Source organism: Rhipicephalus microplus, chromosome 3, assembly GCF_043290135.1.
Source record: "Rhipicephalus microplus isolate Deutch F79 chromosome 3, USDA_Rmic, whole genome shotgun sequence".
NCBI lineage: Eukaryota > Metazoa > Arthropoda > Arachnida > Ixodida > Ixodidae > Rhipicephalus > Rhipicephalus microplus.
Window position 1 is genome coordinate 189712374 of NC_134702.1, and position 25468 is coordinate 189737841.

Here is a 25468-nt window from a genome sequence, read left to right on the forward strand (position 1 = left end):
CAACTTACTCTATTCGCCCCGAGATCGAGTGGAGTCGCCGTCTTGTGGCCACTGACTTAAGCGCACCTAGTGTGGATTGCTCCCTGCGTCGTCTCCTATCCACATATCACGTGCGCGTTTGTCACGCTCGTGCTCAAAGGGTGGTTTGTCCCACTCTGTTTGCGCAAGAATAATTGCTTGCACCTTTGCCTAGCACTGTCTACAGAAGCATTCGGCCTTCCTCGCCCGTATATGTACCGCAATAAGATCAGGTCGAGCACTTGGCGAGAGTAATGTGTATCGTCGTCGTAGCCTCTTTTCGCAAGCATCATGTCGGTGTAGGTGCTGCTTTTAGCTTAACTTCTTCGTAAAGTGCACTTGGCGTCGTCCCAAACATGAGGAATAATAATTATTGTGTCAATTCAGTGTTTTAGCGACTCAGGGAGAAACGAAAGTTTTGCATTGTTGTTAGGTGTCTACTTCAAAACAAAATTGTGGCGTTCTTGCTCATCGGTTACACAACGACCTTTTATTGTGCTTGAGATAACCTTGCATTATACGGTCTTAGTCCCATGGCACTGCTGTATAGTAAATTCTGACACTTCATAACTTCATTTGATTGATACAGAGCTGATTAAACTTGAGTTTCCCGGCGCAATTATAGCATTGGGCGACATCTATACAGATAGACCCGTGTTTTAATCGAAGGTGAGCATTTGAAAACTCCAAGTGAAAATTGTACTCAGAAAACCGACGTTTAAAAGCCAGACCAAGCGCTGGCTCAAGCGCTGTAATACAATTTTCGGTTAGAATTTCCTTATCGCCTCACCTGCGTTCTTACATTAGGGTTCGCTTAAAAGAGGCCAGATTGTCAAAACTATACCAGATAGCGTGCCTCACAAATGTCGTATAATTTCAAGGATAACGTCAACTTTTTTTTCACTATATCTTGAGCGTTTTTGTGGCGTTGTGCTAGACTGACAGAAGGAGTGGACACACATTCGCTTAAAAAAAACACTTTGTTTCTATGAACTATCGAACCTTCGCAACACTGTGGTGTAGATAATATAGGAAAGCTGCGGGCTGAGCTATTACCTTTTTATACTGTTATAGGAGTAAGAACAAACGTGCTTAAGCGCTGTGAGTCACGTACCTTTTCTGAATAAAGTTAGCGACTGCCCTATGTTTATTCCATGAAGAAATCCTTAAAATGAAAATGCGGATGAAAAATGATATTTTTGGGTTCATCACCCAAAAATATCAGATTTTTTTTTCTTTTCGGGGGGTTGGTATTCATGACCAGCCTGCATGAAAATGAATTCAGTCATGCTACAGCAGTTCATAGTAGACGGGACACAAGCTCAACACCTAAAATAAAAATACAAGAAACTTGACACACTGCAGTGCGAAAGCTCAGATAGTCGTCAAGTGCGAACATCCGTTTTAATGGCAGACTGCATTTCTGTAACAAGTAATAGTAACGTTCGGTGAGCTTCGTGCATCCGTTAAGCATTGTACGGCATATATAATACCAGTAGGCAGCAGACAACGCATTTTATTTGCCAACAATCGGCTAACAGCGCTTGGAAAACGCACCACCGGCCGCTTATTCACACTGGCACGATGACGGCGCGGCCCCCTATAGCCCGATTTCGGGGCGAATAGCAAGAAAAAGTTGAAGGAGGTAACCTGGCAGCTTTACGCTCGCACAGGCTTTAATTTCTTCTGATGATGACCTCGTGTGGATGGCGCTCTTACACAAAAGTGGATGCATACATACCTGCAACGGCAGCTATAGCAGCAAAGCGAAAGTGCGTAAACTTCCTCTCTAGCTGAAAGCGAAGGAAGAACGCGCGAACAGTTCATTGAACGAATATTAGTAACAGCTATCCCTTCGATCGATTGTTTTTCATATGTTGCTGCCTTTTTTTTCTGACCATGCCATTAGAGGCACCACTGCAGTCAGAATAAGCGCACACGAAGTCTGCGCTAGTGCACGAAGGACTGAATTGTTTACTTCGTGCTGCCGCCTACATCTGCAGAAACGCTGCATGCACTGAACCTAGATGCCGACGCTGCGCTCAACAGCAAGCAGAATTTAGGTGTAGTGCCTGCCTTGAATTATCGCGTAACGAACAGAAGCAGTATTACCAGTTTTTCCCGTGTATAGTACACTATTTCAAGGAAAAGTAAACAGATTTTTTTGTGAAAAACTGCACGTAGCTAAAGCTATTTTAATGGTGAAAGTATACAGTGGCGTCTACGTAATCATTCAGAACCTGAGCCAGTGATACTACACCTTTTTATAGCCGCACCCACGTCTGTGTAGAGCTCGTGAGTAGCCAGTTTTTAGATGCGAACTTTGACTGCGTATGGCACTTTGACTGCGTAGAGCCGCACTTTGACTGCGTATGTAACGCTCTCCCTCCGTCCGCAAAGCTCCTGCCCCGCAGGTGTTGAGCGGTGCCAAGTAGCTCACGCCTTCCAAGCAGTGCGCATTGACGTCTCCCTCACTCGCCAGCCACGCGCTAACTGCGTGTCAGCTCTCTTTCGCTTCACCCTCTTCACCAATTGCACTGATCGAGCCCACTTCTCACGTGAACATCAACTCACCTTCGTCGCCCCTCTCTTTCTGTCGACAAGAGGCCGCGAGACGGCAGGTGCACGTGCTGTGCGCAAGCTCACGGGAATAGAAGCTCACGGGAATACACCAAATCAGGAAGTACAAGGTGATATGGGATGGACATCGTTTGAGGGCAGGGAAGCTGGCAGCAAGATAAAGTTTGGGAAGCGATTGAGAGAAATGGGGGAGGAGCGTTGGGCTAGGAAGGTATTCAGCTACTTGTACATGAAGAATGTCGATACAAAATGGAGGAAGCGAACTAGAAAATTGACTAGTAAATACTTAGAAAACAGCAGGTGGCCAAACCAAAAAAAAAGTTATTGGTTAAGAAGAAGGTAAAGGAAGCTGTGACTGATGTGTGGAGAATTGGCATGATTAAGAAGTCCGCACTAGAGGTCTATCGAACATTTAAGCAGGATATTGCCAAGGAAAGGATCTATGAGAATACTCGGGGTAGTTCTCTACTGTTTGAGGCCAGGACGGGAATATTGCGAACCAACACATATCGGGCCAAATACGAAGGGGTAGACACGGTATGCAGTGCGTGTGGAGAGGAAGAAGAAACTGCGGAACACTTGATAATGTTCTGTAAAAGGCTTCACCCTGTTGTTCAGGATGATGGCGCAGAGTTTTTCAAAGCACTGGGGTTTAGGGACAGTGAGGGCAAAATAGACTTTATGCGGGTAGAATTAACTAGAAGGAGGTTATCTGATAGGAGGCTATGTCTTTATTGTGTACTTATTCGAATTTTTATGTTCACGCCCTTCCTGCTAAAATCCCTGATGGGATTGGCAGTATGTCGAAATAAATAAATAAATAAAATCAAGGCACGAGTGAAAAAAAACCCTTCACTGCAAAGTACTAACCCTCAACCTCACTATTTAAGGAAAAAAAATCTAGCTTTTGGTTCATCAAATATTGTGGCTTGGTGGCGCTAGCCACCGCTCGATCTAAAAGGTACAGCCATATCCATCTATCCATCCATCACGCGGCGCGCCTCGAGAATCTCGCGGCGCCGGCAACGTGGACAGCGCGCGGTTGCCTGCCGCGCGATGGCGCCGACGGGTGGGACGCCGTCGCGGCATGCCTCCCACTAGTGTGCGCGTACCTTCTCCGGCTGTCGCCTGCGTTACGAGGGTTAGCGAAGCTGATCGAGTATGTAATGGTGACGTCATCACCGACGAGGTGCGAGCTAGTGAAGCCAAAAGCAAGCGTCGGCAGTGGCACACCAGCGACACCGACGAGGTGCGAGTCAAGAACACCAATTTCGTTCGAGATTAGGCTCCGTACAGTGAGCAGGCGGCGCTGCTGAGCAGGAGCGGCGCCACGGCGTTCAGCTCCACCCATGGAGAGCAGCGTGACATTGAGAAGGCGGGAAATCCAAAAGTACGCACGCATCTCTGCTTGTAAGCCCACAATCAGACGTTTTTTGTGTGCGCGACGACTCAAGACTCGCCCCTATTTGGTAATATTTCAGATACTTTTCGGGGGGCTTCCACCTATTCAAGAAATAAGCGACTAGTTTCACGGTGCCGCGTTAAAAAGCGGGGACATGCTGCATGCCGCTTCACATGTACGTGACGTGAGAGACGTGGTGGTTTGGACGTTACGCAAAGAGGCGCTTTCAGCAGGTAAATCAGCTCTGCAAAGTCATCCTGCACGTGAGTAACAAATATTGTGACACTAAAATTGAAGTGACTAAACTGCCACCTTGAAAACGTTGCGTTATGAATAGTTGGACCAAGTTTTAATCGACGCCTTTGGTGGCGATGCATGCCTCAATTTACTGCGACGTGTTGGACACAGCGGCTTTGGAACACTGTCTTTTTAGATGAATAAACACTTTAATATGAAGCGAACATAGCAAGGTAACTTTGCATTGTGATTTTGCACAATCTGTTTGCAGTCGACTGAGATCCGCGGCTCACGATCATAGGACGTTGTCGGCACAGTAATGACCAGAGAAGTAAAATATCTTGATTCAGATTGTTGGCGCGTGAGGCAAGGACTACGTTCGATCGAACTTGAAAAATTTCATCCATGAATCAGGTGCTATTTTGATTACAGCTGGCTGTGCGCCACCGCGAAAATCCATCCTTGTGAGCACTTTGGCATTACGTCGGTGTCGTCTGATGCGTCACTAGACGAAAACTTCTGCGGTGTACAAGCAGTTGGAAGCGGCCTATAGCTATCACAGCTAATTCTGTATACAAAAGCGGGACTTAACTTCAGACCTGATCGGCGAAAAGACAAATAGCTTCGCGCGGCAAGTGAGACAAACTCCGTCTTTTTATTTTTGAGCACTTTATTAGCGTTTCGCGTGGATTATGTTTTTAGATAATCAACTTGCACTCTTATACGCAAAACATTTCAGCTACGTTTATATTGACATAGTTTCGAGTGCTTTGAGTCATTAGTGAACTCGACCTTTCCTGGGAATTACTGTAATGCCAATCATTCTGAGCTTGCCTAAACTTACCACAAGAGAACTAATTAGCTTTATTATTGTCTTTCAGCTTGACAAGGATAGCCGTCAACGTCGAGGAGGGTATTGAAGCTGCAAACAGGAAGCGATGCGCACTTTCAAACACTGCGCCGTTGAGGCATTATACATCACAACATATGAATAACTTGACAGGAAACCAATCGAACTTAATTAGGGGCTGAAATTCGTGATTATGGCAGTCTTTGACACAGCAGTATCGCCAGTTGCAGGGGTTTTTCTTCACACCTGCACCCCTTCTGACACTTGCCCCTGAAGCAGAAGTCATTGCACTACCCCAAAACGCATCAGAGTAAGGAGAAACAGCCAAATAGCCTCAGCCGTACATTTCACTGTCGGCGTTGCACGGGGAAAGAGCTGGCCGAGCCGCAGCCCACTGTCACACTTCTTTCCCGTTGCTATGGCAGGTGGTGCCAGGGTAGCCGCGAACTCGACTGTACGGAGCCTGCGCGTGGGTAACACCAATGAGACACGAGCCAAGGAAGCCGAGCGCAAGCGTCTTCAATGCGTCCCGCTTCCCGTGTTTTTGCGTTACAAACAAACGTTTACTCGAGTAAACGCTACACCAAGTTTCCTTCGGGGAGATGGTCCATAGTTTTTGCCCTGCGGGGTGAAACCCTAAAGTAGTCTATCAGGAGCATGCGTGGCCTAGTAGTCAGGCTGACCATGCCAGAGCCATCAACGGCCTCAACGTGTTGCCCCGCAGAGCACAAACCGACTTCTCACGCTCTACACAGACTTGGCGGCTGTTCATCTATTGCAGGAAAACAAGCCTGGCTTCCCAAAGACAGCAATAACTGCCGATTTTGAATTCTCATGTAATCAACACGTGCATGGAGAAGCTAAAGAATGATAGCACACAATACGCAACCATGCCCTCGTCTATCCCGGGGAATGCGCCAGCGACTTCCCGAGCTTGGCCGCGTTGCCTACGATGGAGAATGGCATCTCGCTTACTTCAATTTGCCCAGCTGTTTTTATATTTTACCACCGTAGAAAAGCAGGCTCTATCCGATTTGTGAACATCTTTTATCTAGTTTAGCAGGAATCTCAGAGCTTAGATTAGAGTCGTATCACCACGTATGCTTCAGCGCGCGTTGCAATAAACCGAGCTATGCAGAAAATAGATCATCAAAAAGTGCCATATTTAATGAATTTAGCTTTATTGTCAATTCAGGCATATCAACTGCAATGAACGCATCCATACTTTCGAACTTCTCAGCATACTTGGAGACAGCTTACACTATCTTTGTGCGGTTGTAATACGCTAATCACACTATTGCCTACATCCTCCCTATTACGACTTTACACCAGTAAGTATCGTAAAAGCCAAACCTCAAGAGGTCACGCAATGTCAATGGGTACTCAACAATTTTATTAAAGTAAAGTTATTATTTATTCCCCGGCTCATAGTGAAAAGTTCACATCTTAAATCCTCCGGTTACCTCAAGAACAGACCCCGTAATATAGGAGCTTGCTGATGGCGAGCACAAAATTACGATGGCCTCCGCTATCTCCTTTGGCTGGGCGGTCCTCTTGAGCTGTGTGGCCGACACAACTGCGGACTTGCTGTTTTCATTAGCGATAGCCATGAAGGGCGACTCCACCCAGCCGGGTATCACTACGTTGCAACGAATGCCGTGCGTCGCCAGTTCTAAAGCTGCCGACTTGGTCAGAGCCACGATACCAGCGGTGGCAGCGGCGTATGCGCAAGACTGCGAGGAGCCGCACTTAGCTGCGAGGCTGGATATGTTCACGATGGCACCACCACCTGCGGGAATATCCGATCAGATCACAGCATATCTTGACATGCTGCGCGGTTCACCAAGAAGGTGCCCTGAAAAAGGCATGTAGAGTTCTCCTATATATACCTGCAAGATGCCATACAGCCCAAGAATATGTTCGTCACATGCACGGCTCATTCTAACGCCTCTTCGAGCAATCACCTGAACTATTTGTGTTTTTACAGACGTCCCATTGTTAGAATAACCTTAAATGCTGTGATTTGCCGAACGATTAAACAAAATTTTTATTTAGTGACGAAAACAAACGCTACGTGTTCAGTACTAGCGTGACATGAAAAATGGAGTGAACTTGTTCCTGCGGAGCTGGGTAATACAAGAAAGAAAAGTGTCGACATGAATAGGGAGCTGTGAAATTGCGAGATAGAACCAATAAATTATAAGTATTGCAGTGCATGTGTGGAGAATGCGTAGCGAGGAGCTAAAAGTAATCTCCGAGAAGGTGGAAGTGCATACAATGCCACATGGGGCGATAACAAGGCAAGCACAAGGAAGCAAACACACTATGAGTGTTACCTATCAAGCGCTTGTTATACGCTGATTTTTGGAAGATTCATACTTGCGTTGCTCCATAATAAGATACAACCAATTAACAGTGCAATACACCAAAACGAAAGAGCGACTAAAGCAATAGAACCACAATGACACATCGCTTAAAACGTTCATTTGCTTACTCTCTCTTTCGGCAGTGCAGTATCGAGCTACGTACGGTGCTCGTTTGTTGACCGTAGGGTCACAGCTCCGACCTTGGCCGCGGCGGTAGCATTTAGATGGAGCTGAAGCCTGTGTATTTTGTGAGGCCCTTGCCCGTGCAAGAACACCAGATGGTTGAATTTCTAGAGCCATTCATTACCGAATGCCTCGTAATCTTGTCGTAACTTTCGCAAGTAAAACCCCACGTTGTAACTGATCCCTTATTGCTAGCGAGGCCATGGCCTCCGAGATGGCAGGCGCGCGGCCGGTTTCTTCCCGGCCGTTCTAATCGCATGGACAGCGCGTGTTTCCAGAGGTGGGCATGGTCCGCTCTTTTCTCCGCAACGCGGCGCTCCTTCATGTTGTCGAAAGAGGATTCATGTTGCGGAGAGGATTCACTGGATGGCAGCTATGGAGAAAAAACCGGCTTTGAGTAACTACCGAAAGGGCAAAAATGAAATAAGGAGGGAGGCATTTTACGATAATTCAAGGGGAAGCGCTTTACTGTTTGAAGCGAGATCGGGTTGCCTTAGAACGCGTAGTTATAAAGCAAGATTCAGTAAAGAAGAAGAACAATGCACATGCTGCGGGAAAGATAAGGAAACGGCGGAGCATGTTCTGATTGAATGTGGAGATATCCACCCAGGTGTACGTTTGGGCACGAGCCTACAGGAAGCCTTGGGTTTTAGGGACAACAATGGAAAGCTGAACACACCCGCGATTGAAATAAGTAAGAGACGGTTAGAGTATTGGTGGCAGAAAATTAGAGAGAAAGGACAAAAATAAATATTGGAAAAATAAAATATGGACAGTGTGCCGTAAATGGCAGAGAACTTAAGCTGAAAATTTTCCTTTTTTTCCATTAAGATAGAATTTATCGAAGTAGAGGCATTAGGCCAACATCAAAAAAGAAAAAAGGTTTTTTTTTTTGTCGAGCCTGGTGGCATACTTGTCACCACCCCGTTATAAAGGGGACGCTCATAGCATCCATCCATCCAAACGGCTGCCGCGCTGTTGGCGAAGCTTGCATGTGGCGAGAAAAAAAATGGTTTCGTGCTTTTATACAGCTTCGCGCTCATTTGAGAATATCGGGGGAATATGAGAGAAAGTCCATGTTTGGGCATATATATTTTCAAATTGACACTTATTTTTCTGCAGATTTGCGCCGCCCATAAGGCTGTTTCACAACACACAAAAAGTAGCAATTTTCAAACTGCGAATTCGCTCGCAGCAAAAAAAAAAGGGGGGGGGGGGGCAGTTCGGTCCCGCCGCAGCGGTCCGCGGCGAGCTTTCAACATGTTGGAAATTTTCGCTCTGTTCGCAGTGGTGGGAGCGATTTTTGGTCGAGACCCGTCGAAATAGGGCTGGTCCGGCAGAGCCGTCGAAGTAGAGTCGACGTGTTTGTTTTGGTAATGGCGGCTGCTGGCCATTTTAAAATGAATTCAGACTGGGAAGTGCTCTTAAATGACGAAACAAGCCGGCACTTCGTTACCGTTGACGGTAACTTCATGATATCATAATGCACATATTATTACATAAAATGCGGGTCTGTCACATTGAGTGGTGGCGAGAACTCGCTGCTCCAGTCGCAGAGCGAAAATTGGGGATCATTCGCGGTCCATGTGAAACGAAACCGCAATTAGCGACGGCTGCGAACAAAGCGATTGAAGCGAACCGAACGTTTTTTTTTTTTCGCTGCAATCGCGGCATGTGAAGCAGCCTTAATAGAGCACTTATAAATTGCGATGCATCTGTAGGAGATCCATATGTGCTGTAATCTCACTGTGCTTCAGAGTTTGCAGGCTGTTTAGTAGGCAAGGCAATGACAAAAAAAAAAAAAACTTACAGCCCTATCAACAAGCGAAGTCAGAAGAGAGCCGCGCTCTATGCTCACGGGTTACACTCGAATAGAAGAGTTGCTTTTTATATTTTCTAGGATCGGCGCTGCTTTTCATTATAACATCGCTTCAAGAATCCTCCCACCGAGCCGCAGAAGCAGGATACAGGGTGGAAAGTGCAGGCGGTTGCCACGCGTCTAGGCTATGTGTAGACTGGACCTTGCTGGTTCTGCGACGACCATGGGCTGGTTACAGGCACATTTTGGTCACTTAGGGTCGCACATACGCAATGTGAATTTTACGCTGTTCAGTGAGTACGTTGGGCACTTTAAGAACGAACATCGGAATGTTTTGCTTGCTCAATAAGTACAGAACACGCGCTCAGAGTTTGATGCACCTGGTATGAAATACAGCAGTGTTACATAGCATGACGATAGCTGTAGCGCGAGAACAGAACGACGACAAAGAGACAAGAAGTTCTCTCGCTGTAACTATCGTCATGTCATACCAACTAGCCCAAACTGCCACGCTTTAGGGTTACATAGCAGTGACAATTTGCACTTCTTTTCTTCAGTAGCCTGCCTCGACGAATACTTAGTTTTCATTAGAAAGACGCTGCTATGCTACATGTTTGACCCTTTGATTTGGATGCAGTCGAGGGTACCGATATTGCCATAGCGGTACGAAAACATAATCAAAGTTCGGATGACGAAAACGGATACGATCCCAACTCAGGCACTTTCACTGTTAAAACTTGGGGAGTGAATGTAGGTCGGCCAATCAAAAACTTTTACACTATTCTGGCAAAACTACTTCTCACCTGCCTTACTTCAATGACATGAACAGGGCACTTAGTTATCTAGAGCATAACAGCGCTTCGGTTAACCACCTCATAAATTTTCGTACGCGATATAACAGTAAAATTATGAGACATGATAGGAAAGCAATACTATTCAATGACGATAATTAGCCCAGTTTTCCCTATGTAGGTCTCCGAGAAGGAGGGATGCTAAAATGCCTCTATATTTTTCAAGTCGAAGTATTATTCACCGAGGCAAAACAAACCGTAATGAAAAAAAGTAATACTGCCAGATACGAATCGATACCACTTTACAGGAAAATGCCACAGTTGCCATGCTTTTCTTCGTAAATGGGACATAAATAAATGCAGTAACAAAAATAGATTCCTTCAGTTCAGCCAGGAGATGATTGCGGTGATTCTCTCACGTGCGCGAAAAAAAAAAAACATGCGCATGCTGGAATTCCGTGTCCTCTGCTTTCTGCCGCGGTGTCCGCCACCGCCAGAATCCGTGCCCTCTCGCGGTAGGCGGGCGCGCGAGGTGATACTCGTTCATTTTTCTGGGGAGTGCTGCAAACGAACCAGTTCCCCCCCCCCCCCCCTCCCACTTTTTTTCGCCATGACATACAGAACAAGAATGACACTGAACCACATTTTCCTGCCTGGCCCCCACTTCAGATCAAGAAGCTGCCCTTCGCGACCCCCTTCCCCTCAAAAACATTTCTCCCATGCCCCCGGGCAAGCCACGGTCCACCACTTCATTCGTAAGCTTATCTCTATGCATTATCTTCTTAGCAGCACTGAAAAAAGTTCATGTATTTATATGTGTAAAAGTAGATAAATACCTGAGCTGTCCTTGAGCAAGGAGGACTAGCACGGCGCTCTGTTGTTAACTTTGACCTTGTTCGCAGCGACATTAGGTCAGTACAGTAGATGCGACAATGTGAACAAAGACAGTACCATTGCTCAATATGTAGCACCTGTAGGCGAGCGATTGTGTTTCCGAGGCAACGATGGCTTGACGCTTGGTCTTCACTTATTACACATGTGTTCATTTATTTATTCTTTAATTTTGTAACCATCAATAGCTGAAGCATTACAGAGTGGAGCGAGTTAAAACATATAAAATTCAAAAACAAGGAAGCAAAACGTGCGATACAATAAAACAAACCAAACTAAACAAAAATAAAACCTCTACGCAATGAAAGAGAACAAAACTGGAACATGAATAAGAAAAAATGAACAAGAAACTCGGTATTACATGAACGACTAAAGGCTCGGCTCCAGCTGCTAGGCATACTGACGTCATTTGTGCGAAGCAGCTGTGCCGTGGCACATCAACTGTGTCACGACATGGTCACCCAAGAATAGACGTTTTTCGATGAAACCCAAAGGTAGAGGGATAAATATGCTTGTACACGTGTGAAAACTATAATAAATAGTTGGAGTCCAAAATAAGCCGTAGAAGTCATCGGCTGTAAACTCCTCCAAACACCGATGACAGCCGTTTCGACATGACCTGCATGACGCCACAAGCCGAAGAAGCAGTGTCGTCGTCTGCTACGAAATAGCACCTTCTTCACGCGGTCGGTGTTGCCAGTGTTGCTTGCCGCGTGGTCCACATCTGTCAGTGGGTTGCAAGTGTTGCGGTGTGTTACTGGCGCCATCATAATTTATGATGACGTCGCGTACATCGAGCATTTTGACGTCGACTCCATCGCTACCAGCCCAAGTGACGAAGAAAGCGTCGAAGACGGTGTGAACTAAGGAGCCCACAACCTCACCGTTGAGGCAGACGCCTTTCCGCAATGATAAGTAGCTATTTTTACGCGTGTGAGGTTGAAAAGCGAGCTTCGGATACGAGGGTCCATCTACGTTGCATTCGTGAGCAAGTGTTACTTAGCGCCATGGAACTGGCAAAGCTTGCAGATTATTGTGGGCCAGCTTACGTGCATGTACGAGTTTAGGGGCAGAATGTAATAAGTGGTCGTAGCAATGCTGCCTGGTGCGACCGTTGTTTTCCCATCGGCTGCTGCGTGCGGCTTATGTGAAAAGCAGAGGTGAACGGCATGTCAGTGCGGCAATCGGGTTACTCACGAAATGCATTTCGGCAGAATATGTGTTTAAACTCTCCCGATTGTATTCAGTTCCGGTAAAAAAAATCGCAAGTGTGATGCTCAATCATGCGACTGCCTGCGAGGAGTTCAAATAAATATATATTCATAGTGACAAACGGCATATGCATTGCAGAATCACAGTACACTTTTTGACCTCTCAATTTGCTTGCTGCAAGTATACCAGCGCTACATGAGTGACGCGGTGGCATTGCTTCAACCCCTGAAAGTCATTTTGTTCCAGTGGCAAGTTGAACAATGCAGAAAAAGTTCGATTGAAAGTGAGGAACACCATCGTCCTCCAGAATGCAGACCGTACAGCAGCTCGCCCAGCCAACGCCTCCTTTATTAAGATTCCTGATGAAGGGCTCGTGTTTCCAGCGGAGCCGTCCTGCCTTCAGTTTTGAGCAAGCGCCGCGCAAAGGCGTTCGCGACCCAAACTATTATCACGGCGTTTTTTATTTGTGGTGTCTAGGGGCACATCAGTCGAGAGTTATTTGAGATCAGCAACTATACACGACTATTTCGGAGGCCATGCAAAATGTCGAGTTGTTGCACCGTTCGCCACAGGTGGCGCTTAAGACCAACAATAATCGAAAATAAAGGAGGGAAATGGTGTGGCAGCTGTTTTTGTCCTCACGTGGCAGGCATCTAAATGGAGGAGGCGTTGGCCCAGCAAGTGGTTCATGACGTCATGGCTAGCGAGCTCACCGGTGTTGCCAGACTCTCTGGCTGCTCACTCATTTATGAAATTATTCGATTATAAATGAACGGCTCGACGAAATTTGCTCTGAGTTCGCCAGCTTGTCTGTAAACGTACAAGAACAGCCCACACAACACAGATTATGGCTGAAAATTGGGTGTCATGACCCATTCAAGCACCTCCGCTTGGTTCATTCGTAGCACAAACAGCCAATATAACCGTATCGAAACGAGGACGTCACTGAAGTTATAATATTTGTATTGCCGTTAACCTGCAAAAACGAGACTAAAATTTCTAACCTAACTTTATGCCAAAGAAAACGTAAAATTTTGCAAACAGGCAACCAAGAATCTGCAAAATGATATGCTGCAAGTAACAGTTTGTACATCAAACAGTTTCGGTTCCTAAACCCGTTTTTCTTGTGTTAAAGGAAATAAACTTGTCACAGAGCCTCGGTGACAATACTTCCTTAACTAAGATAGTGACGCTTGTGGCTGCAATTTTCCCACTCGAATCGTCTTTCCGCGTGAACAGAGTTCATCGGCATCGTCATATATTAAAGGAAAAACGTGTTGCATTGCACAGATGTCACAATTAGACGAGGAAGCCAAAATGACAAAATATACAGCTGGCTGCTTTTGTTTGGAAAGATATGGACCGCGGACCCTGCGACTTGCTAGAGGTGTGGCATTCTTCATACAGAAAAAAACCAACTTCGCAGCGGGAGACAGGTTTGTAACATACCAAAGAAAAGTTCGACTATGGTGGGCTGCAGCATTACCAAATGTTCGAATGCGACGCCAAGTGCCCAGTTTTCGGCCGTTGTAAAGAAATCCAGCACTGCGCGGTAGGCGCAGCACAGTCACAGCAAAAGCTACAAGAGCGGCCTTTCAGAGCATTTTCTAAATACTCATTGGGTAACTATTGCAAGCACACGTGCTTGATACCCACCGGGGCAAAACAGTATTCTTTTGGGTAGTAGGCCGGCACTCACTATGCTGTTTTTCGTCATTCTTCTGAGAAGCGTGGAATCCGCTGAACACTTTCAAGGAATTTCATGTCAATTGTTCATGCAGTGCCTGACGACGATGAATAATTATGGCTGAAGTGGGTATGCGCCACAGTTATTAGGGGAACACGAACAAGCATTTGTAATGGGTAAGAGCATTGGACGGCCCACTCGTTATGCTATTCGCATTGTGCGACGATTGGTTGTTTTTACGCGGTTTTGAAACGCTTTATAAGTCGTAATAACGCGATTGCTTTCCCGACATCAAGCCTGCCTAAGGCAAGCTTGCACACAAGTCACAAGCACTAGCGTATCTCAGTGGTAGAATAGTGGGCTGGCACCCAGCGGACCTGGGTTCGAGCCCCACTGTGTCATTGGTGCTAGGTTTGCCAAGAAGGCGCCATCACCGGTGAAGCTCAGGGGTAGAATACTGGGCTGGCACCCTGCAGACTCAGGTTTAAAGCACCACTATGTCATTGGTTTCGCGCGATGTGATTACGGACACCGGCGGCAGCAGCGGCAGCGGCGGACAACTGCACGTGACCCGAGTTGTGATTTTATAATAGCTTTTGCCAAAAAAAGATAAATTTCAGGGACGCACTTCAAAGACAGCGAGGCCTTGGCATCTAGCTTGTGACGATGGCTGGATTGAAGCTATAACTTCATGCGATTTCACAATAAAATATTATTCGATGCACTTTGACCTCCAACATTAGCGCACTTTTACATGTTCCTTGTTTGCGTGGAAATACGGCAATTCTGCTATTTTTCGCGGAAATTCACGGGGTCTACATACACAGTTCATACACACAAAACCCAAAGTGTAACTTAGGTTCAAGAGTAGATGTCTTACCTTGAGATCGACCTTTATAACCTCATCAAACAGTTCATCTGTACTCTCGGTGAGCGAAGCTGCGCGCAATATACCAGCGCAGTGGACCACAATGCTAAGGGGCATCGAGAAAGAACGCCCGATGCCGGTGAATAGCTGCTCCACGGACAGCGGGTCAGACACGTCGACATACATGGCCTGGTGCTTGGCTTCACCTGCGCACAATGGGCTGAAACATTTTCTTTGCATCCTGTTGCCTTGTATGATATACGGGCGATTAATATAGAAATGGAGCACGAGAGAGCGCGGTAAAAAGCACGCTCCATGTGACAATGCAATCACTACTTTTGAAATATTTAAACCACGTGAATTGCCAGTCGCCATGTCCGAAGGCCATGCTGGTTCTCTGCCGCGAATCTCTTGTTCCTTGCTTTTACCCAATGCTTGAACGAAGCAGCATGCACCACGATGAATGCCTGAGTACTTGAGGCTCCGCTTGCTCACACTTTCAAGTTGTCGTCAAGTGAGGCCCTAATATTAGGTATACTATTTCGGCGACGCCATACAGTTAGGGGCGCCGTGACGAACGATTTGGTTACAAGTCCTCTCACTGCATATTGAGTCCTCAATGCACTGTCGTTGTGCGTACTAAGAGAAGATTCCCTGGGTGTTCATGCACACAGGGTAGGCAAAAAAACTTCGTTTAACACAACTGATGTGTGAGCGGAACTGGATGCTTAATACTTTTGTCACATAGGGTTGGTAAAATCGATGAACTATAAATCAAAGAAGAGTGAATTGAATAAGCGTAATCGATTTCTGCCTTCAATCAGTCGAATCTATCGATTAAACACTTTCCATTATTTGAACACAGCAACGGCCAACCAGTGCGCACACCGGTGCGCACGTGTGCGAGGCGAGTGATACTGCGACGCAGCAGCCGGGCGCTCCTAATCTTTCTCACTACAGCGCATATTTACACGTTAGTACAACGATCCCGAAGCCATTGGCGACTGTACTCCAGATAGGAGATTTAAAGGCACACTAAAGGCAACTATTAAGTCGATGTTGATTGTTGAAATAGCAGTCCATGAATTTCATAGTATTACTTTCTTGCCAAGGAGGGACCTATTTTAAAATGAAGTCACGTTCTAGTGGTCCGCGTCGCATTAGCGCACTTCTAATTACCCGCCTCAAGAAGCGGACCAAACAGACCGATTCACGTTACATTTGCCCTGCGCAACGTTACCCGGCTTTACTGCGCTAGTAGTATTAGCAGTCTGAAAGCAGCGGGAGCCACAGCAGCAGCAACGGCCATTGATCAATTTCCCGCCAATGGCTTCGAGATTGCGGGCGCTTTTTGTTTCAACTGCGCCCCGCTAGGTGACACCCACTCTCCCGTGTAAATTGAATTTTTGAACCACTCGCGCCATTCCGTATAGTAACGTCCAGCCATTCTTTTTTCCATGAATCAAACAGAAACGAACAAGCAGCATTTTATTGCGTCTCTTGATGTACGGAAAGTTCTTTATTTAGTGCAGTTATATCAATTACTAGGGATTATTTGTAGGCGGTTCTTCTGATCTCTTTTGGAAAATGTCCTACTGCGGCGCTGGTGTTCTTGTGCATTTACTTAATTTATCGGTAAGTAGAGCACTGTTGTTGATACTATTGTAGTTTTAGATGTCATGCACTGAGCTTTCGATTTGACGTAAACTGTTAGTTGACTTCAGTGTCCCTTTAACTCACCCTGGCCTCCATCGCCAATGGCGTCCACCTCCAAGTCCTCCCTCTCCTCAGGACTTCAAGCGAGAGCGGAAGGTGGCTCCACCCCGAACAGGCAGAAATGCTCTTACCCGCTTCTGTTCTCTTGCCAGCTTCCATTCACTTCCTCTCGCACCACCTTTTTTTTACCTTCCGCTGTTAACCATCAGCAAAGTACACGTAGTGCTTGCAATTCTGCATTATTATTACATTTTGATGTGTATTCTGCTTCTCTTGTCATGCAATGACGAGCAATTGCCAGACGAGCAAGGTGTGAACATTGTTCACAAGAGATCAGAAGATGACGACTGCAATATGTGATAAAGGCGGTAAAGTAGCATGCCCAACAGTCCCCTTTATCGGAGACGGAGCTAACAGATAAGCTTCATTAATATTTTATGTTCCTTAAAGGGGCCCTCTAACACTATAAGGCGCCAATTTTTATCTGTGGTTTACGTAGACTGACAGCTGGAGATAATTTTAGCGTAGGTCTAATCGCTGATATCAAATTTAGTCACACAATAAAGTCACTACATCGCTGCCGACTGCATTTGGCACGTAGTGGCGCCCGCCAGCGCTTTGCGGGTGGAAATGACGCCGGAAGGTTGCCGCCATATCATTGAATAAATGTAACGTTAGAAGTGATAGTGGTGTCTGGTCAAAACTGAGGTTACTGACCAGTTTAATTTTTCTTTTCTGTGCTTTTTATTGGACCTTGAACAAACACGGCTACAACAACAACAGCAAAAAAGATCACTGTGACGACAAAGCACGACAGAGACGCTGGCTGCCATTTTGCCACTGGATTTTCGGCTTGCCTGGGTCGGATGTCCATACAAAAGATCTCTCTCTCTCTCTCCCCTCTTCTTCATTTTGGGAGTTTGCGAGCTGTCTCTTCCGGCACGTGCGCTGTTAAAGGGGTGCAGCACAGCGTTGTTATTCGTTGGGCGGCTCACCGAACAACGCGCGAGGGGTCAACAGCACTTCACTGTCTTGGTCTTTCCCCATGTTCCTTTCTCAAATTAGAGGAGGGATTGACTCAGAATGTTGTGTAAAACAGCAAAAAATACCTCGCTTCGACGCAGTAGCTCCCGCTTACGTTCTAGCAAGCCAGGCGTCAGGCACAAGGGTTGTTACTGTGGCGACAAGGTCAGCATGGCTTTGAAATGAAGAAAATAAAAAAAACCAAGCAACAAGGGAGTGCAAGGTTCCCTTACGAAGGCGCTTCCAGCTTATTCTATTGGGGAAGAATTCCGACGTCATGGGCTAGTGAAATGTGGTCAAGTGATCCCACAGATATCGAGTTGAGGAGGAGTGTTTTTTCGTGTATTTTGAATTTTCCAAGTCAAATAACTTCAGACGGCGAGCCGTTATCATTGCTGTTTTTGCTGAATTAGTCTGTCTGCACCGCAGTCAGAACAACTCACGAATAAAACATGGGGGATGGAATAGAGTTGGAAGGCCCCTTCAGGATGCGGTCGTCCAAGTCGGAGGAAAGCGCGTTGTCGATTTCTTTTACCCGAAAATGTGTTATGCCGGGATTGACCAAGGCTCCGCTTACGTACTTCCGTCACGGAAGTGAAGTCGACGAATAGACAGTAAGAGACTGCAATGAAAATAACCAGAAAGGAAGCATCTAGCTGTCTGGTGGAATCGAACCACCAACATCCCAATACTCAGCACATTGTACGACAGAATGTATAAGGTAATAGGACATTGTATGTAGCGCTGACGGCGAGCCATTTATTGCACCACAAAGCGTTTCGCAGTCCTCAGAGTTTCTAAATTTAACCTCGTTTTCGTTGTCGATGGCCAGATGGCGCGACAGAATGTCGTTAAGCGCACCCTAAAAGACGTCGCCTCCACGAAGCGCCAACTTCACGGAGCGGGGTCTCTCTTGCGCGCACGCTTATTAGACTCGTAATTTTGGAGAGGAAGAAGCTCACTTCGCACGCTGCCACGGCCACGTTTACAAAGGGAGCGCACTGCTGACTTAAAATGCCGGAAGAATTGTGACAGTTGTTTGCGCTAAAGCCGCTCCGTCGCTTCTACCTCCGATTTTTAAGTAGCGCCAACCATATTTCCACCATTGCCGCCTAGTTCCGGAGCTTCCGAAAGGAAGTTATTGAGCTACTTCCTTGCACTCTTTTTCTTCTATCTTGTTTCTTAACACGTGAGAAAGTAAATATTTTCTAATTCCTACGACAAGTGTTGTCTCGAGTTTCATTCTAAGCACGCGAAGAATGCCACCTTGCTGCGTCCCGACGGGGTTGACAGCCGAGTGGTGAAATAACATGAATGAGGAGGGGTAGCGCGTCAAGTGGTGTAAGCTTTCGCTAGCCGTGGGGTGGATCATGAACCGGAAAACAGCACAAACATCATGGCAGCACCTGCGTTTCCACTGGTGGGAGGACAGGTCTAAAGTAAGAGGAGAAGAACGAGCTTGCGGTACTTAACCTAGCGGTGGAGACGCGTGGAGGGGCTTTAGTTCGCGCTTGACCTGCGTATACTTACGCGCTCGTTTCGTGCGTCCTTCTTTCTGTTTGAACAGCGCACTTTAAGTGTTAAGCTGTGACACTTATTAGTCCACGCTCATCTTGTGTATGCTAATTTGTGCGTACTTTCTGCTCGAGATGTGCGCTGCAAGATTCGAACTGCTTGCTGTTCTTAACGCGGCTTTGCAATTTGTTGCTGTTGCTGAAACAGTGCACGACAAACGGTCGACTACCTTTGTAAGGACACGTTTCACCTATACAGCGTGACCATGCATTTTTTGTACTTTCTGACATTTGGAAAATTATTCAAATGAAGCAGTGTCAAGCACCAGCTTTACCATATCTGGCCCATAAAATTCATTTTTCTTCGTAAAGGCAAAGAAGACGAAGTATACACTTGATCGACACGAACGAAAGCCTTGACGAAGGGGTGGAGAGTTCGTCGTATGAGCCATCGTTATAGCACAGAACAATTAATGGGGGAGGGAAGAATACAATATATTCATTTGCATTATTGCTAAAGAGGTTGCTGGGCCCCTGGGGCAGAAACACCACCAACACTCGCGAGACAACCTTGACATCGCGCTCTACTACGCACACGTTGCACATTATTCGTATGATACGAGCCTGGCTTATTTAGGAGCTGTTAAGCATTTGTACGATATGACGTGCTGTATGATATGACTGAACGTGACGGTAAAACTTGGCAGATATTTATACAAAGGCACGCCGGCTATTCCCGTGCATCGCTAAAACCATGACCGATATATACAGAATAAAAAATGCGCCAACATATTTCTAAAGAGCCAAGCGAAAATTGCTTATCACCACGAAAAGCCTAATATTGCGAAGCAAGACAAGCACTTGGAAGGCACTCCGATTTGTTGGAAATATAAACACGGCTCATGGTGTTTTCGTGGCTCGCGCTTCTGGGCTTAATTCATATAGGCGGACTTTGTTGCGAGGTTTTTTGACAGAATTTAACACCCAACTAATCCAACGCGCTACTGTAAAACTTCGGAATATTCGCTATATATAGTTGAAAAAAAAACTATTGGAACCGTTTGGAAATATCAATTGGTCCAAACGGTAATAGTGATTTCCAATTGGGACAATGGTATTCCCAACAGGACCATTTGAAATTTCCAAACGGTTCAAGATGATGTTCTCAATTCTAATTGGGCGAAATGGGTTCACTAACTGGACCAATTGATATTACAAAAATGATATCACTTGAACCAAATGGAAGCTCACTTTCAATTGAAAAATCGAATACCCAACTGAACCGTTTGGTTCAATCGGAACTGCAGTTGGTGAATTAGAAAGACTCGTTCTCAATTATGCTAGGCACTTTCAATGGAAGTGTGCGTGCACAATTAAGTAATCAACAAATTTAAGTGATCAAGCGCTTCGTATTCATTTACTTGCGACTTGTGTAAGTATTATTACGTACAATCAAGATTCAAATAAAGTCAATTAACGTAAGGTGAATTAATTTCAATCGTGTGAGAAAGGACACACATTTTACAGCCGAGATATATGTGCACCGCATGAATGGATGAAAAAAGTTTGCTGGGAGAAAGCGAACATTTATTCAACGTTTTCTGCATAAAGTTCACGAACGACACGGAATCTAGTGGTCATTGCGTCACATTGAGCTGTTGCGCAAGTATAATGTTTAAAGCGTAACGGTCATTTGCTTTCCTGTGCGAAGTTTACTTTTTTTTTCAATCAGCACTCGTTATCTGCCACGACCAGAGTGCACTGAATTTTGCGTTGTCGCGACGAACACCACAGTGCCGGCATTTTTGTTAACAGCTTTAGCCGCATCTCAACAGCATTAGTCTCTTAGCGTCTTTCTTTATGGTTTCCGATAGAAATGCGAAATTATAACGTATTTTGCTGCATTCTGTAATTTACAGAAAACAACGTTACGGACGATGGTAAAACATTATTATGACATCGTTGTTTTGGCCACGGTTGTGACAGTTTCGCACATAGCGCGCAGCTAGTCATGGTTGCTCTCTCACCGTGTGTGTGTGCAGCATGTTGTATCGTGCTCCGTGTTTGCGGGAAGAGCCTTGGTGACAATCAGACAACGGCACCTTGGTGCCATTAAAGGAGCACTAACATCAAATTTACTCAAATGTTTGCGTCAGCGAGTAGCTATAGACCTAAACCCCAACTGAGAGATGAAACACTATCTCTTTTGTTGATATATATTACTGGGATCTGGCACTATGGAAAAACGGCTGGCAATCCCGTCATTTTTAGCGCTGGGAGCACCAGCAGTGGATCTACCTCCCGGTCACCTCCAGATCACGCCACAGCTGACCACTTCTCCACAGAAAAGAGTGATGTCAGGTTCAGCTGCTCCGCAAACATTTCGTCTGCTAGGCGGACACATTCAGTTATACCTTGTCACCTTTATTGCTGTCGTCGACCTACAAAGTGTCGACTCGGGTTCGATACAATAGTCTAGAGCTTGGAATCCCCGCAATTCGCGATGTCGCGAATTATTTTTGCTTCGATCGACTTTTTGCAGAACTGTGATTCCGAAATGGACGCTGTTACGAGCAGCACTGCAGAGGTGCCCGAGGATGCACGCTTCAGCCGTGTTCGCTCATATGTCTCAGTTGCTTTTGGCGTGCAAAGCATTCAGGTATACGCAGAGGAATCAATGCAATATAGCTATCACGAATGAGCATCAGCGGAGAATTATAATACGTTCCCTGCTAGCCAGGTTTTTTTTTTGCACTTCCAGATGGCCCCGCATATCCTGCCTCTCGTGGTTAACACGGTATGACCACTTTTACGTGGACGCAAAGTCTACAGATGAACTAAAATTCAACGATACATGCGTGTTACTTGTTAGCGATGATATCTGATTATACGCTGTTCCACTTTTTATAGCTTGCGGTCGTGTTAGGTTGTAACACATACGTGATATGAAAAAACGCCCTCATTGCGCTTTTTCCGTGCTTCGAACTAGACGACTGACACTCACCTGCAACTCACAACTATTCCCCGACATGCTGACCGACAAGCACACGTTTAATCGTGCTCTTTTCTTTCGCTGTCTTTTTAAAGGTGTTTTTTTATCTTGATAGTTTCACGAAATCAATAAAACCGGTGCGACGAAGATCAGACGCGACGGACAAGTGCGTTTCTGCGCTTCGGCGCCAGTCGGCGTCACGATAAGAACACTCGGATCGTACACGCCATTACTACTAGGACATCGTCACTCAGGATGGTATTTGTGGAATGTATCACACCGAACACGTACCACTGGTGTCGTTGTCGCAGGGCAGTCTATTTTCCGTTTTTTCTCCTTAGCTTTTCTACGCTGTTTGACATGGAAATGAAATAACGTCTACCTGACGGATGCCGTTCAAATTTGGCCCAAAAGACCTACGCATACCAAGCGATTGATGAGCACATCTCGATCTTGAAATTTGATGTCAGTGCTCCTTTAAGATGTCACTTTATTTTTTGGTCGTTTTCATCTGTAGAAAGTGTCACAGGTCAAGACAAGCATCTTCGAGCGGCTTTTTAGTGCTGTGTTGATTGTACCTTGCGCTTATCACTTCGTCAGCATTGATCGAAACTCACTGTGGTTTCTCTGCTCTGATTCTTCCATCGAAGTATTGCTCTTATATATTTCCAGTATTTGTGAACGTTTGTCCCGAGTGTTTGTTTGCTTTATTATAAGCACTGTGCCATTGTATATATTGCTGCAGTATCCGATGAAATGCACGAAGCGCGCTATATCCTGGTTAGCATCGAGCATTATTTGTGTTATGCTTGTGCCTTATGGCGCACATTAGTCTTTGCAGCAAGCGCTAGTAATTATGTGCTAGTGAATTAATTTGACATCCAGTCAGTGTAGTATTGAATGAAAAATAATCGGTAGCCTTTAAGGTTGCATTTCGCGTTTCTATGCGACCACTGCACACAAGACTAAACCCGTTTTTTCGAGTCAGCTTGTCAAGCACCGTAAATGATGGACGGCAAACATTCATAATCGTTACATAGTTTCCTACGGCATTATCTGTGCGAGTGCTTGTCAGAATGGGCAAATTGAGACTGGGCTAAGGGTCATTTTAACGTTGCACTGCTAAACACGCATGGCTTCATGTCACCATTAATATTTGGTAAAGCTATACTTTTGCTGTATTTGCGTATGTTTAATGAGTCATTATTGCCTTGATTTTTTTCAGGTGGTGTACAAGGATGCGCGCAAGCACATTGCTCATCTGAGGATATTTTCGCATTATAACAACACCCGCTGCAAGTGTTCAAATAAATTTTGAGTTTCTCCTCCTTGACTGTGTGAAGTTTGTTAGATCAGCGGGTCCTGAGCCTATCAAAGAACTAACTACGTGGTACGCCATTATGCCATCTGAGATCTGTGGAAGTTCTGGCCAATTTTATGATTATTGGTATTTAACCTGGACATGATTAACCACTAAGGTACCAAGCTTGAACACTTTTACAGGCGAATGTGCTAACTGTGCCATTTGAACCAATTGGCATACGGTCAATTGGATCAATTGGTTAAGTGCTGAGTGTACCACTTGACGCAATTTCAATTCAACCGATTTGTCCCATAGGAATACACTCAACTGGCCCAATTTGTACATATTTAACCACTTGACGCAATTGACGTGCAACCAATCGGTTCAAGTGGCTAAATGATGTATTATTCCCAAATGGTACCAATTGAAAGAAGTGGTAATGTTCGAATTGGTTCCAATTGTTTTTTTTTAACTGGCCAGCACTTGCAAGGCAACAGCTGTCAGCTACGAACAAGGAATGAAGCACCAATTTTAATAAAAACGCAGTAGGTGGATCACCCTGGGCGGCGAGAATCTCCCTAAGCCCCAATTAGGGCTGTGTGGCTAGAATGTAGCCAACCTAACCCAATCACTGGCACCAGCGGCTTGCTGGTTCTTATCCAGAGTTGCCAGCAGGCTTCCCACGAGCAGAAGGCAAAGTTGTGCAACCCACGACCGCATTTACGCTTGTCGTGCATTCGTCTCTTTCGGCAGCTGTATGTCACATGCGGTGTTGTTAGCTCAGCAATAATTAAAAAAAGCAACCATGTGCCTGAGCGAGGAAAGATATGATCCGTAGAGCAATCAATGTACTACATCATGAAAAGCTGCAAGTACACACTATATGCTGCCTTGGTCGAATGTAAAAACATATTTTTGGTGTACAGCTTTCAGCATATTCGTCACGCGAGAAACAACAAGGAAGAAAAGAAGGCATATCCCGTACTGTCTGTTTGTCTTTAACGTTCCCAGTCACACAACAAATATTTCGTTAAAGACATACCAGAGTCTCGCTTCGGAGTTAGACAATGCTAACATAAATGAATTTTCCTTCTAAGTGACTTATCTGTAACGTGGACAACCTTCGGCTGTTCAGTGAATATTCTGGCTGCCATCACGATATAATTTAGGTTACACGCTGAATTGTCTCGGCAATGTACTTCAATATATAATTCGGTATGAAACCATGGGTACTTTCACAGCTCTTTATTACAGCTTGTTTTGCGTGGTAAATGTCCCAAAGCACAAGCTCATGCCAGCTCAGCGGGATAACAAGCCTTCGTTGTGAACTCACCTGGGAGACATCGGACAAAGTTTTTTGCTGCCTCAACATTTTTGTCAGCGACAACAACGGCGACACCCTTTGACGCAAGTATGTGGCATACTGCCTGACCGATGCAACCAGCACCCCCTGTTACCAGGGCCAGCCGTCCCTTCAAAGGCGCGTCTACTGCAGCCATCGTCAACTGTATAAACTTCGCTAAAAATCTTGCACGCTGCCAGCACTTTTTTAAGCAGCCTAACTCGCACCAGGCGATCACTCACGCTTCGAAATCCGTTGCGGTAAATAACTGCTTAGGAGAGGTGGCAGCACTAGTAGACCGGGCAGCTTCAGGGCCCTTCGTGCGTTCGAAAATGCTCCATAGTTGAGGAAAATAAGGGCACTGCCCCGCTTCCCTTCCCCCCCCCCCCCATTCTCCTCCGCATCCGGTGTCTTGTTGCAGGTGTTCAAACGTTACCCAGAGGAACAGTCGCTGTTACACAACATGCTAAACCAGCTGCCCGACCTTTCCAAATAGCGAACGGTCCGCTTAAATCACAACCTTATTACCTGTCAGAAATAAACCAGGTAAGAAATCTTGAATGACTATTTCACACGGGGTAGCCTCAAACTACTTCACATCTGAATGTAAAGACATTTGTCATATTCACTTGTGAACTTTACGTTTATTATTAGTCTCTGGTTTTATTATCATT

The 25468-nt window shown here is 45.7% G+C and overlaps 1 protein-coding gene across 1 annotated transcript; it reads right to left on the reverse strand.

The window, feature by feature from the left end:
- Positions 1-5484: 5484 nt before the first annotated feature.
- Positions 5485-24951, reverse strand: LOC142803080 ((3R)-3-hydroxyacyl-CoA dehydrogenase-like). The gene is made up of 4 exons (XM_075888189.1): positions 24786-24951; positions 14991-15110; positions 6605-6876; positions 5485-5550 (listed from the first exon to the last, which is right to left on the reverse strand). The coding sequence occupies exons 1-4, from the start codon at positions 24949-24951 to the stop codon at positions 5485-5487; spliced, it is 624 nt and encodes a 207-aa protein (XP_075744304.1).
- Positions 24952-25468: the final 517 nt, after the last annotated feature.

Bases quoted from the DNA above. Each gene is read 5' to 3' on its own strand.
- LOC142803080 (XM_075888189.1), bottom strand. From the start codon at position 24,951: ATGGCTGCAGTAGACGCGCCTTTGAAGGGACGGCTGGCCCTGGTAACA. The intron at 6,877-14,990 runs GTATATTGCGCG...ATATTCCCGCAG, and splicing joins CATTGTGGTCCACTGCGCTG to GTGGTGGTGCCATCGTGAAC. The intron at 5,551-6,604 runs GTAATTTTGTGC...ACCCACGCGCAG, and splicing joins AGGAGATAGCGGAGGCCATC to GCTCCGTACAGTCGAGTTCG.